The sequence below is a fragment of the Culex pipiens genome, chromosome 2, assembly GCF_016801865.2.
Source record: "Culex pipiens pallens isolate TS chromosome 2, TS_CPP_V2, whole genome shotgun sequence".
Lineage (NCBI taxonomy): Eukaryota > Metazoa > Arthropoda > Insecta > Diptera > Culicidae > Culex > Culex pipiens.
Window position 1 is genome coordinate 134,711,347 of NC_068938.1, and position 12,281 is coordinate 134,723,627.

Genomic DNA, 12,281 nt, shown 5'->3' on the forward strand with positions numbered 1-12,281 from the left:
TTCTCATTTTTCATTTCTCATTTCTCATTTCTCATTTCTCATTTCTCATTTCTCATTTCTCATTTCTCGTTTCTCATTTCTCATTTCTCATTTCTCATTTCTCATTTCTCATTTCTCATTTCTCATTGCTCATTGCTCATTTCTCATTTCTAATTTCTAATTTCTTATTTCTTATTTCTAATTTCTCATTTCTCATTTCTCATTTCTCATTTCTCATTTCTCATTTCTCATTTTTTATTTCTCATTTCTCATTTCTCATTTCTCATTTCTCATTTCTCATTTCTCATTTCTTATTTCTCATTTCTCATTTCTCGTTTCTCATTTCTCATTTCTCTTTTCTCATTTCTCATTTCTCATTCCTCATTTCTCATTTCTCATTTCTCATTTCTCATTTCTCATTTCTCATTTCTCATTTCTCATTTCTCATTTCTCATTCCTCATTTCTCATTTCTCATTTCTCATTACTCATTTCTCATTTCTCATTTCTCATTCCTCATTTCTCATTTCTCATTTCTCATATCTCATTTCTCATTTCTCATTTCTCATTTCTCATTTCTCATTTCTCATTTCTCATTTCGCATTTCTCATTGCCCATTTCTCATTTCTCATCTCTCATATCTCATAACTTCAGTGGAGAATACGACTTAAATTAAGAATCCTTGGGTTTTCGTTATGTATTGGGTATTTTCCAAAATGTATCAAATGAATTTTGTTTAGTTAAGTTATTAAAACATGTTAACATGGTTTTGGAACATCTGGGATGCTCTAGGTCATCCAAAACTTCCGGGAATTTCGTGCAAGAGTCTTACCAAAGAAACAAGTCGAAACATCAAGATTTGACAACGGATCCTACCCAAACTGCTTCAGTAGGTATGGAAGGCTACAGTGCGCTGTTGTAGCAACTTATTGGGATGTTTTGGGTCATCCAAGAACTCCGTAGAGCTAAGACAGGTGGGTCTACCGCCGTTACAAGCATGAGGTCAACAGTTTTTGACCACGGATCATATCCGCATAGCTTCAGTGAGTTAATGTTTGTTAATGTTAATGTATTGAGATATCTTGGAACTTCCAAGAACTCCCTTGAGTAAAGATCTATGGGTCTACCGACATAACAAGTAAGGTCGACCGGTTTAAAGCACGGATCGTATCGTAATAACTTAAGTGAGTGTGGAAGACTATGTTGTAGAACTACTTGGAGTTAAGACCGGTGGGCCTACTGCCGTAACAAGCAAGTGGTCGATGGTTTTTGACCCCGGAGTATATCCACATAGCTTCAGTGAGTATCTTGGGTCATCCAAGGACTCCCTGGAGTTAAAAATCTGTAGGTTTACCACCGTAACAAGCAAGAAGTCGGCCTTTTTGATCCCGGGACATACCCGCATAGATTCAGTTAGTATGGTAGACTACTTTGCTAATGAGTTGGGATGTTCTGGGTCATCCAAGGACACCCTTGAGTTAAGATCTGTAGGTCTACCGACGTAACAAGCAATAGGTCGGCTCGTTTTGAGAATGGATTATACCCGCATAGCTGCAGTGAGTATGGTAGACTACTTTGCTAATATATTGGGATATATTGGGTCATCCAAGGACTCCCTGGAGTTAAAAATGTGTGGGTCTACCACCGTAACAAGCGAGAAGTCGACCTTTTTTGATCCCGGAACATACCCGCATAGATTCAGTGAGTATGGTAGACTACTTTGCTAATGAATTGGGGTGTTATGGGTCATCCAAGGACTCTCTGGAGTTAAGACTTTTGAGTCTACCGGCGTAACAAGCAACAGGTTGACCGGGTTTGACCCCGGATCATACCCGCAAAGCTTTAGTGAGTATGTGAGACTATTTTGCCAATGTATTGGGATGTCATGAGTCATCCAGAAAAATCGGTGATTCTACCGCCGTAACAAGCAAAATGATGATTGTTTTTTTACCATGGATCATACCCGCATAACTTCAGTAAGTATGGAGACTAATTTGCTATTGCTTCTTGATGTCCTGGGTTATTCAAGGACTGCCTGGAGTTAAGATCTGTAGCTCTACCCACTTGTGATACATTAGGGTTGGTTTTCGATTTGAGAGATTTAAAGTAATTTGTTTTTGTTTTTAGTCCCGAATGATTTCTTCAGACTTGACATGAAAATTCTTATTTGTTCAAACCGAGTCGTTTCTGTGTAATTAAACTGAACGCTTTCTAAAACAAGTTGCAGCTTCTCCGTTTCAAAAGAAATCCATCGTCGGTAAAACATTTACATATCCTACACCGACTGCAATTAGAAATGCATGAAAAGCTCGGCAGAGCTCAAACCTTCCTTCACAATCACGGCTGAATGGCTTTGCGCTAATTTCCTTCCACCCCCCCAGGAGGGAGCAGCAGCGTCTCTGCATACATATTAATCCACCGGAAACACATACCTTCGCTATTCAGGGAACGAAAATGGAACGAAAAAAAAAATCCCACTCTCACACACCGGTAATGGATCCTTGCCTCGGATCCTTACACTCTGGAACGATTTCCTTCTCCACATTTCCCTGCTCGTTTTTTTCTCCAGCAAGCAGCAAAGCATTCTAAACGGAAAGTGTTTCCTTTTTTATTTCAATTCAATTGAATCTGCATTTTTTTCATCCAGCTCTTCCTGAGTTACTGCTGCTGCTGCTAGCAAGACCAACAACCGTTCTATCTTCCATGTCGAGTGTTTTCCGGAATGTAACCGTCCACATTCATTTGTGGGGGTAGTATGTTGGGTGGAAAAGTGTGGGTGAAGAATTTTTCACAGAAGGAAAGCTCTCTAGCGTGTATCCTCCAAAGAGTGCAGTCATCCATCCACACACACCCACACACACACACAGGGGGGCAAAGACGACCAGCAGAATGTGTATTTACTTTGTACTTGCGATTTGTACCGAACGGAAACGGGTGAAAATGGAAGGACAAAAAAATCAAGCGTTTTCCACTCGTCTTTTCCCATTTGGTTGTGCCGCCTCATTCGTTTTAAAAAGGACTGTAAAAAAATGTTTTTCAAAAAATATTGACGGGATTCAAACCGATATCCATTGATTGGAACGCGCGACTTAACCAACTCTCCCATCAGCAACCCTACATTTGGGCAAACATTTCTCACAGTGCCACAGACCAGACGAAGCAGCGGTCGCGTTGCGGTAGCGATGGATATGAAGAACACGAAATGCACGACTAGGCGCGCACACACACGTGATGTATGGTCGAGAAGTTTGAATAGACTTCTGCTGCAGCTGCAGCCGGGTGACTGAGTGACTGCATGTGTGTTTGTAGTGGGTTTCGTGTGTGCAGCAGAGTTGTGGTGGCCCTGCTCCGAGACTCTCTCGGGACGCACGGAATGAGGATAAAGTGGTTTGCGTGCATTGAAATCTAGATCTCGTTATTTTTACGTAAACATGCTTGAAAAAGTAGAGTATACGATTAAAAAATTATTAAAATATTGAATAAAATTAAATAGTATTAAACAACATCAGATTTTTTCATAGGTTATTGCAAATATTTGTCAAAGTTTATAACAATTACAAAAATTAAAATTCATTCGGAATTTAACAGTTCTGCTACAGGACCTTAAGTTTTCAATTCAGTGTTTTGGAAACCTTGAACTTTTTTTGAGAGAGGGTTCATCTATCAAACATAGATCTAGCCGAGTGAGAAAAAGAGCTTTGTATCGCTGACAATGGAATAAAATTTTAAAGAACTTCAATTGTTTTAATAGATACATTGAATTGATTGTTTTCTATTTTTTTATGCTGAAGTAAGTAAATCTTTCCCTGTTCCTGAGGGGAACACCCGTGAAGAGTATCGGGGCCGGCATTTACAAAGTGGATTCAGTGACAGTTATTAATCAACTTAATGTTGACCAGTTGTGTTGGTCCGAGCCGGGAATTGAACCCCGATCTACCGCTTACAAGGCGGAAGCGTTACCACTAGGCTACGTGGCTCGGTCATGCTGAAAGCCGCAGAAATATTTTTTCAATCAAGAGAATTTGTTTCAAATGCATTTTACTGATGTTCATTCTCAACATATTTTTACTCATTTACAAAAATATGTTTAATATTTGTGAAATTTTTATGCATATTTCCTTGAAAAGATTTTTTTTCGAGAGATGAGAGATAAGAGAACGCTCAATGAAAAAAATATAAAAAAGAATTTAGAAATAAGAAATGCGAAATGAGAAATGAGAAATGCAAAATGAGAAATGCAAAATGAGAAATGAGAAATGAGAAATAAGAAATGAGAAATGAGATATGAGAAATGAGAAATGAGAAATGAGAAATGAGAAATGAGAAATGAGAAATGAGAAATGAGAAATGAGAAATGAGAAATGAGAAATGAGAAATGAGAAATGAGAAATGAGAAATGAGAAATGAGAAATGAGAAATGAGAAATGAGAAATGAGAAATGAGAAATGAGAAATGAGAAATGAGAAATGAGAAATGAGAAATGAGAAATGAGAAATGAGAAATGAGAAATGAGAAATGAGAAATGAGAAATGAGAAATGAGAAATGAGAAATGAGAAATGAGAAATGAGAAATGAGAAATGAGAAATGAGAAATGAGAAATGAGAAATGAGAAATGAGAAATGAGAAATGAGAAATGAGAAATGAGAAATGAGAAATGAGAAATGAGAAATGAGAAATGAGAAATGAGAAATGAGAAATGAGAAATGAGAAATGAGAAATGAGAAATGAGAAATGAGAAATGAGAAATGAGAAATGAGAAATGAGAAAAGAGAAATGAGAAATGAGAAATGAGAATTGAGAATTGAGAATTGAGAATTGAGAATTGAAAAATGAGAAATGAGAAATGAGAAATGAAAAATGAGAAATGAGAAATGAGAAATGAGAAATGAGAAATGAGAAATAAGAAATGAGAAATGAGAAATGAGAAATGAGAAATGAGAAATGAGATATGAAAAATGAGAAATGAGAAATATGGTATGAGAAATGAGAAATGAGAAGTAGAAATGATTTTTTATCCGCCTTTCAAATCAAAGCTGTATTTTTTTTTGAACTTTCAGTTTTTTTGCATTTTATCAATATTAAAAATATCAATAAAAATATTTATTATTAAATTGTCTTAAACATATGAGAGCTGATTAATGTTTTGAATTGATTTAACGTTTAGTATTTCTATTTGTCGATATTTTTTCTGCAATTTCAGGACAGAACAAAACATATTGCCTCTGAACTGAACCCATTTTCCAAGCTGTCCGAATTTATATTTCTCCTATTTTTCAAGGTAATCCAGCTAAAAGAATCCGAGAAATCCCCCACAAGTCATGTTACATCCACGTCCGAATTCTTCTCTCAGAGGATGTAACGCTGGAAACGAAAAATACACGATGCCAGAGGTTTTTAGGAAGTGCATTAACATGTTTCCTGCCTGCCTTCTCTCAGTGTGTGTTACATTCTACATTTTCCAACTCCTTCTGGCATTGTGTGGGGTGAGACCTGTGCACGTGTTATATCAGAAATCGCGCGCTCGCAAAAGGAGTCATTTTCGTTTACCTTGATGGCCTCTGGCAGGCCGGCTTGCCTTTTTAAAGGTTACTTTGTAGGCCCGACAGGTCACGTACACGTGTGGACTCTCGTTCTCTTTCTTTCTCCTGTGGGCTTTGCGTTTTTTCTTCTTCTTCAAAATGTGCATATCAGAGAAAAGTGCCGGAGACGTTTGAACAGTGGGGTACATGTGATTTATAAGATATGAATCCGGTGCCAGAATGGGCACGGCGTGGAAAAGTTCAAACGATTCATGGCAGAACAGAGATGAATACGACTTGTCATTTGCCATAAAAATCGACCATCTATCTCCATTTGGGTAAGGAAGAAGGAAAGTTTATCGACCGTGAACAAGGTGGTTTTAAGGAGACAAAGCCTGCATTTGGACAAACTTGCTCTGGTAGTTTCCTTTTGTTAGAACTTCGAATAAATATTTAATAATTTAGTAAGAAAAGTTGTTGCGGTTTGAGTATTTTTTTTATTAAGTTGCAAACAAGGTCGTCTTAAAGGTCCTCCAATCTGTGCCCGCCGTAACAAGGATCACGAATCTCGTTCAGTTCAACCAAGTGCCATGTTAAATGGGTCGTACTGAGCAAAAACGACGACCAAGTCGAAATCAGCTCAACCTTCGCCATTTCGCCACGTTCGCTAGTCATTGTCAGCAGTGTTGGGATAGTGCTGCGAAGTCGCTTAAAACTTTCATCAACACTTTGCCTTCACCAGAATCTCGTTGTTCACCTATTTTGGTCGTTTTTTTATGCATTCGATGTAGATACGATGACAAAAAGACTCTCGAGGAGGGGGCACAAAAAAGCTAACGAGAAATGTAGATCTGACTCAGAAAATGCTAATGCATGCATATTTAAAGAAATTCACTCACTCTGAAAATCTACATCTGCATTTGAATGGCAAGTTGTCCCCCACCCTACCACTTTCATTCCAGTCCTTCACGTGGTCCTCGTGACCAAGTTCATCTCTTCAGAAATTCCAGAGGGACGACGAGTTCTGTCCACTGTGTTGCACTTCTCCTTAAGGGACGGTAGCTCTACTCCAATAAAATTTCAAATCAAATTTGTAACACTGAATGGAGTGTTGATTCTCGGAATTTGCCAATTCCAGCAACCCTGCCAATTTCTTTAACAACCAATTTGAGCAAAAAATTCCACCAGAGAGATATCTCAAGATCTGGTCACCGTGTCGCATTTGGTCCGTCCACGATAATGTATTCATCCGGAATCTGTTCGCGTACTTTACTCCACTTCCACTCGAACCAGGCAAAAATAAAGTGGAAACTTGCACAGAACGGAACAAACTTTTTGCGCGCAGAAAATACTGCAATTTGCCCACAAAGTGCAGTTGCTCAGACGTGGTCCAGCTCTGGAGCGGGAGGGGAACCGACAATAAGCCCATCTTCTACCCCGTGGAAACTTCTCTTCTGGTTCTGCACGTGGGATTTTTCACTGAGTTGAGCGCCGGCAAATGGAAATTGTTCTGTTTTGTTTTGGGAATAAATTTGAGCGAAAATAGCACAAGGAGGCAGTTCTTCGCAAAATTTAAAGTTGGTTTAAAGAAGTTTAAAAAATCCACCAGTAGAAACCGTTTACATACCGTTTAATATTCTCGTTGAACCCCGTCCCAGCAAACGGTAATTTAAAGCTCGTAAAACGTCTCACCGAACATAAAAACTGCTTGTTCCAGTTTACTTTCGGGTTTGATCATTTGGCCAATAATAATGTCGTCCCCGTGCCACAGACGACGATGCCGACAAACATTTGTGTCGGCCATTTCTAGGCAATAAAAGATTGCAAGCCATAATTCAGAGCTATTTTGCACCGTCTACGTGGAGCGCAATGATGTACGCCTACACCACCGTTTTGAGGCGGTGCAGGGTGACCATCGGAATCAATTCATAATTTTAAGATTTTCTCTTAATTTTACAATTTCTAAACGCATAAATGACTAACGACACAGATTTCAAACTATTAAAATACAACACTCCAAAAGTTCACAAGATTCCTCGAGCCCAATTCACCAAGAGCTCCCAAGACTCCAATAGTCTTCAAGAACTCAAGAAGTGCACAAAAATTGTAAGGATACAACATGCCCACGACTTCAAGTGCCCTAGACTCCGAAAGCCAAAAACTTCAAGTGCCCAAGACTCAAAGTGCCCAAGACTTCAAGTACCCTAAACTCCGAAAGACTATCAGGACTCAAAACTCCAAGTGCTCAAGACTCTAAGAGCCCGAGATTCCAGAAACGAAAAGCTCAAAGAGCTCAAGACTCCAAAATCTGAAAACTTCAGATACCCTAGACTCAAATTGCCCAAGACTTTAATATCCCAGGGATCGAAAATTCAAGGAGCTAAAGACTCAAAGAGCACAAGACGCCAAGATTCCAACACTCCAAGTGCACAATACTCAAAGTGTCCAAGATTCCAAGATCATAAGATTCCGAGAGCCCAAAATTCTAAGTGCCCAAGACTTCAAGAGCCCTGGACTTCAAGTGCCCAAGACTTGAAGTACTCAAGACTCCAGGAACCAAGGAATCCAAGAGCCCAAGATTCCAAAACATCAAAAGTCCAGGTCTCAAAATGCTCAAGAATCCAAGTGCTCAAGACTCCAGGAACCAAAGAATCCAAGAGTCCAAGATTACAACAGCCCAAGATTCCAAGAGCCCAAGCTTTCAAATGCTCAAGACTTCAAGTTCCTAAGACTTCAAGTGCCCAAGACGTCAAGTGCTCGAGACTTCAAGTGCTCAAGAATCCAAAAACCCACGCTTTCAAGTGCCCAATACTTCAAGTGCCTCAGACTTCAAATGTTCAAGGCCTCAAGTGTCCAAGAATTCAAGTGCCCAAGATTTAAAGTGCCCGGACTTCAAGTGCTGAAGACTCCAAGTACTCAAGACTCCAGAAACCAAAGATTCCAAGAGCCCAAGATTCCAAGACTCAAGCCCAAGATTCCAAGACTCATAGTGCTCAAGAATCCAAGTGCTCAAGACTCTAAGAGCCCAAGACTTCAAGAGCCCGAGACTTCAAGAGCCCAAGGCTCCAAGAATTCAAGTGCCCAAGACTTCAAGTGCCCTAGATGTCAAGTACCCAAGACTTCAAGTGCCCAAGACTTCGAGTGCCCAAGACTTCAAGTGCCCAAAACTCCAAGTGCTCATTAACCCAAGTGCTCATAAGCTCAAGTGCTCATGACTCCTAGAAACAAAGAATCCAAGAACAAACGAATCCAAGAGCTCAAGATTACAAGAGCCCAAGACTCCAAGAGCCTAAGACTCCAAGAGCCCAAGACTTCAAGTGCCCAAGACTATAGGAACCAAAGAGCCCAAGATTACACGACTCCAAGAGCCCAAGCTTTGAAGTGCTCAAGATTTCAAGTGCCTAAGACTCAAAGTGCTTAAGAATCCAAGTGCTCAAGCTCCAGGAACCAAAGAATACAAAGCCCAAGATTCCGAGAGCCCAAGACTCCAAGAGCCCAAGACTTCAAGATCCCAAAACTCAAAGTGCATAAGACTCCAAGAACGCAAGAATTCGTGTGCTCAAGACTTTAAGTGCTCGAGACGTCAAGTGCCCAAGACTTCAAGTGCCCAAGATTTCAAGTGTCCAAGACTTCAAGTGCTGAAGACTCCAAGTACTTAAGACTCCTGGAACCAAAGAATCCAAGAGCCCAAGATTCCAAGACTCATAGTGCTCAAGAATCCAAGTGCTCAAGACTCTAAGAGCCCGAGACTTCAAGAGCCCAAGACTCCAAGAATTCAAGTGCCCAAGTCTTCAAGTGCCCAAGATGTCAAGTGCCCAAGACTTCAAGTGCCCAAGACATTAAGTGCTCATTAACTCAAGTGCTCATAAGCTCAAGTGCTCATGACTCCTAGAAACAAAGAATCCAAGAATCAACGAATCCAAGAGTCCAAGGTTACAAGAGCTCAAGACTCCAAGAGCCCAAGATTCCAAGAGCCTAAGACTCCAAGAGCCCAAGACTTCAAGTGCCCAAGGCTCCAAGTGCACAAGACTTCTAGTGCTCAAGACTACAGAAACCAAAGAGTCCAAGATTACACGACTCCTAGAGCCCACGGCTCCAAGAGCCCAAGACTTCAAGATCCCGAGACTCAAAGTGCATAAGACTCCGAGAACCCAAGAATTCGAGTGCTCAAGACTTTAAGTGCTCGAGACGTCAAGTGCCCACGACTCCAAGAGCCCGAGGCTCCAAGAGCCCGAGACTCCAAAAGCCCAATACTCAAGAAGCTCAATACTCCAAGAACCTAAGACCAGTTCTTGGAGCCGAGAGTCCAAAGCTCAAGACATCCAAAACTCAAAATTTCAAAATCAAAAGTCTTCAAATGCTGAAGACTCCAGGATTCCAATATTTCCGAGGCTTTAACAGTAAATCTTTGCTAGAACTCAAGACTTCAAGATTTAGAGACCCCAATATTTCAAGTGCCCAGGACTATAGTAGTCTCCAAAGCCCAGGACTCCAAGAGTTTACAAAGTTGGCAAGAGTTCAAAATAGTTTCAAGAATCAATTTTCAAGATTACAGAAGTCAACATCCAAGGTTTCTAGTGACCCTAGCGTCCCAACTCTACACACACTCCCTTCCAGTGGTCTTTAAATTGCATTTCATAACAAAAAAAAAGCGGAAATTATGACGTGTCCGCCATGAATCATGCTGCTCCTTGCCCATACGTATGTGTGTGTTCAAAAACCTTAAAACACATTAAACTGAACCGTCGCCGTCTTCTGGTTCTGCAGCGCCCCAGCATCCTTCGTAGGGGTTCTTGGTTTGCGGTGGTGGGAGGTCACAGCGTGTGAAAGCGTCACCCAAGAACAGCAGAACGCGTGATTTATGTGAGCGCGTGGTGTTCTCACGTGGAATAAGAGGTGCGCAACGATATTCGCAACGGGGCCAGGGGCGTTGGTGAGGGTGACGGGTTGAAATATCGTCAGAAAATGCAGAATCGTCGAAAATTACAGGTCTTGGTTATAAGACTGAGATTCTGTAGATCTTAGAGATTGAAATGTCAGTATTTTTTATGACTGCGTGAAGAGAAGCGATATTAAAGATGAGATTCTATTGATCTGAAAGATTCTAAAGATTCAAGATTAAATAAACACAAGAGAAACTCTACAAATTCAAGTCATTTCGGAGATTCTAGTGTTTTTTCAAGAGGTTCGACTCAGGAGATTCGAGAGATTCAAGATTTTCAACAGTCTCTCGAGGTTCAATAGATTAATCATATTGATACCAGAGATTTAAGAATTTATCAGATTCCTGATATTCAAGTAATTTAAGACACCCTAGAGATTGATGAAATTCAGAACAGACAGAAATTTGATAGATTCGAAAGGTTCAACAGACTCGAGGTTCATATGATTCAAGCTATTCAAGAACTCACAAAATTCAAAAGTTTCAACAGATTCGAGGGATTCAAGAGTTTCAAAAACTCTTGACGTTTCATAAGATTGAAGAAAACGCACCTGTTAACCACAACTAGGTCGCAGATAAAAACCGGAGAAATACACAAACCCGTACTACTGTATGTATGTGTGTATCCCAACACCATAAACCTACCGCTTACCGTTATATACAAGAAAAAAAAGGGTGAAAACACACAAGCAAATGTGAGGGATGGGACTATAAACTTCGCAATAACAATCTTTTTACGGTTACAAAATTAAGCGATATTACCCGGCGTGAGCTAATGCTTTATTCTTCTCCTTCCTTCTCCCTTCCAGATGGTGCTGAGGCCTAACATGAGCTAACGCTAGCTAAAGATGGTCCCAGGAGTGGCGGGCGGAGTGTCACGAGCGCGGTTACTCACGGTTGTCCGGTCGGTTGTTCTGGCCGGCCTGATAACGCGCGCTCTCGGCGACCCCGCTCCCGTCCCAAACGCCCACGATGGCGGCATTCTACATCAGCAACAGGACGACCCCACCGGGGGTCTTCCGGACAAGTACGTGTTCCAGTTTGCGCACGCCCTGTACAACGTGTCGATTCCGGAGAACAGCGTCGGCAAGACGTACGCCGTGCAACCGCCGAACGAGGACCGGCTCGGAATCTACGTGACGCCCGAGCTGGACGTCAAGTACAAGATCGTCAGCGGGGACAAGGACAAGTTCTTCAAGGCCGAGGAGCGCCTCGTCGGGGACTTTGCCTTCCTGGCGATCCGACTGCGCACCAGCAACGTAGTGCTGAACCGGGAGAAGGGCGACAGCTACCGGCTGGAGGTCAAAGCGACGGCCACGAAGCGCGAAGGCAAGAGCCGAATCTCGCTGGAAGCGGACACCACAATCGACGTCCGCGTCCTGGACACCAACGACCTAAGTCCGCTCTTCTACCCGACCGAATACTCGGTGACGATCTCCGAGGACACTCCGCTGCACAAAAGCATCCTGCGGGTAATCGCCGAGGACGCTGATTTGGGTTTGAACGGGGAGATCTACTACAGTATCCTCGACGAGACAGAACAGTTTGCGGTGCATCCAACGACGGGTGTGATTACGCTGACGAGGCCACTGAAGTTTACGGATCGGTCGTTGCACGAGCTCACGGTTACGGCTAGCGATCGGGGGATTGGATCTGGATCGGGGCGGAATCAGGCGAGCAAGGCGCGGGTGAAGATTAAGATTCGACAGGTAGGTGTTTTTATACTGTACTGGTCGAAACTAAATTGATATTTTTCTAGGAAAATTGGTGTAATCTGTAAAAATCATTTTTTATAAAAATGAATATGAAAAAGTTTCAGACAAAATTCCCTTTCCCTGTTCC

At 41.5% G+C, this 12,281-nt stretch overlaps 1 protein-coding gene across 9 annotated transcripts in view; it reads left to right on the plus strand.

Moving 5' to 3' along the window:
• Positions 1 to 12,281, plus strand: part of LOC120423636 (fat-like cadherin-related tumor suppressor homolog) — an 861,295-nt gene that overhangs the window by 583,607 nt on the left and 265,407 nt on the right. For all 9 annotated transcript variants that reach the window (XM_052708242.1, XM_052708241.1, XM_052708240.1 and 6 more), the window contains one exon: positions 11,249 to 12,148. In XM_052708242.1, the coding sequence (XP_052564202.1) occupies positions 11,288 to 12,148 (861 nt within the window). In that variant the 5' untranslated portion in view covers positions 11,249 to 11,287. The remainder of the gene's footprint in view (positions 1 to 11,248; positions 12,149 to 12,281) is intronic.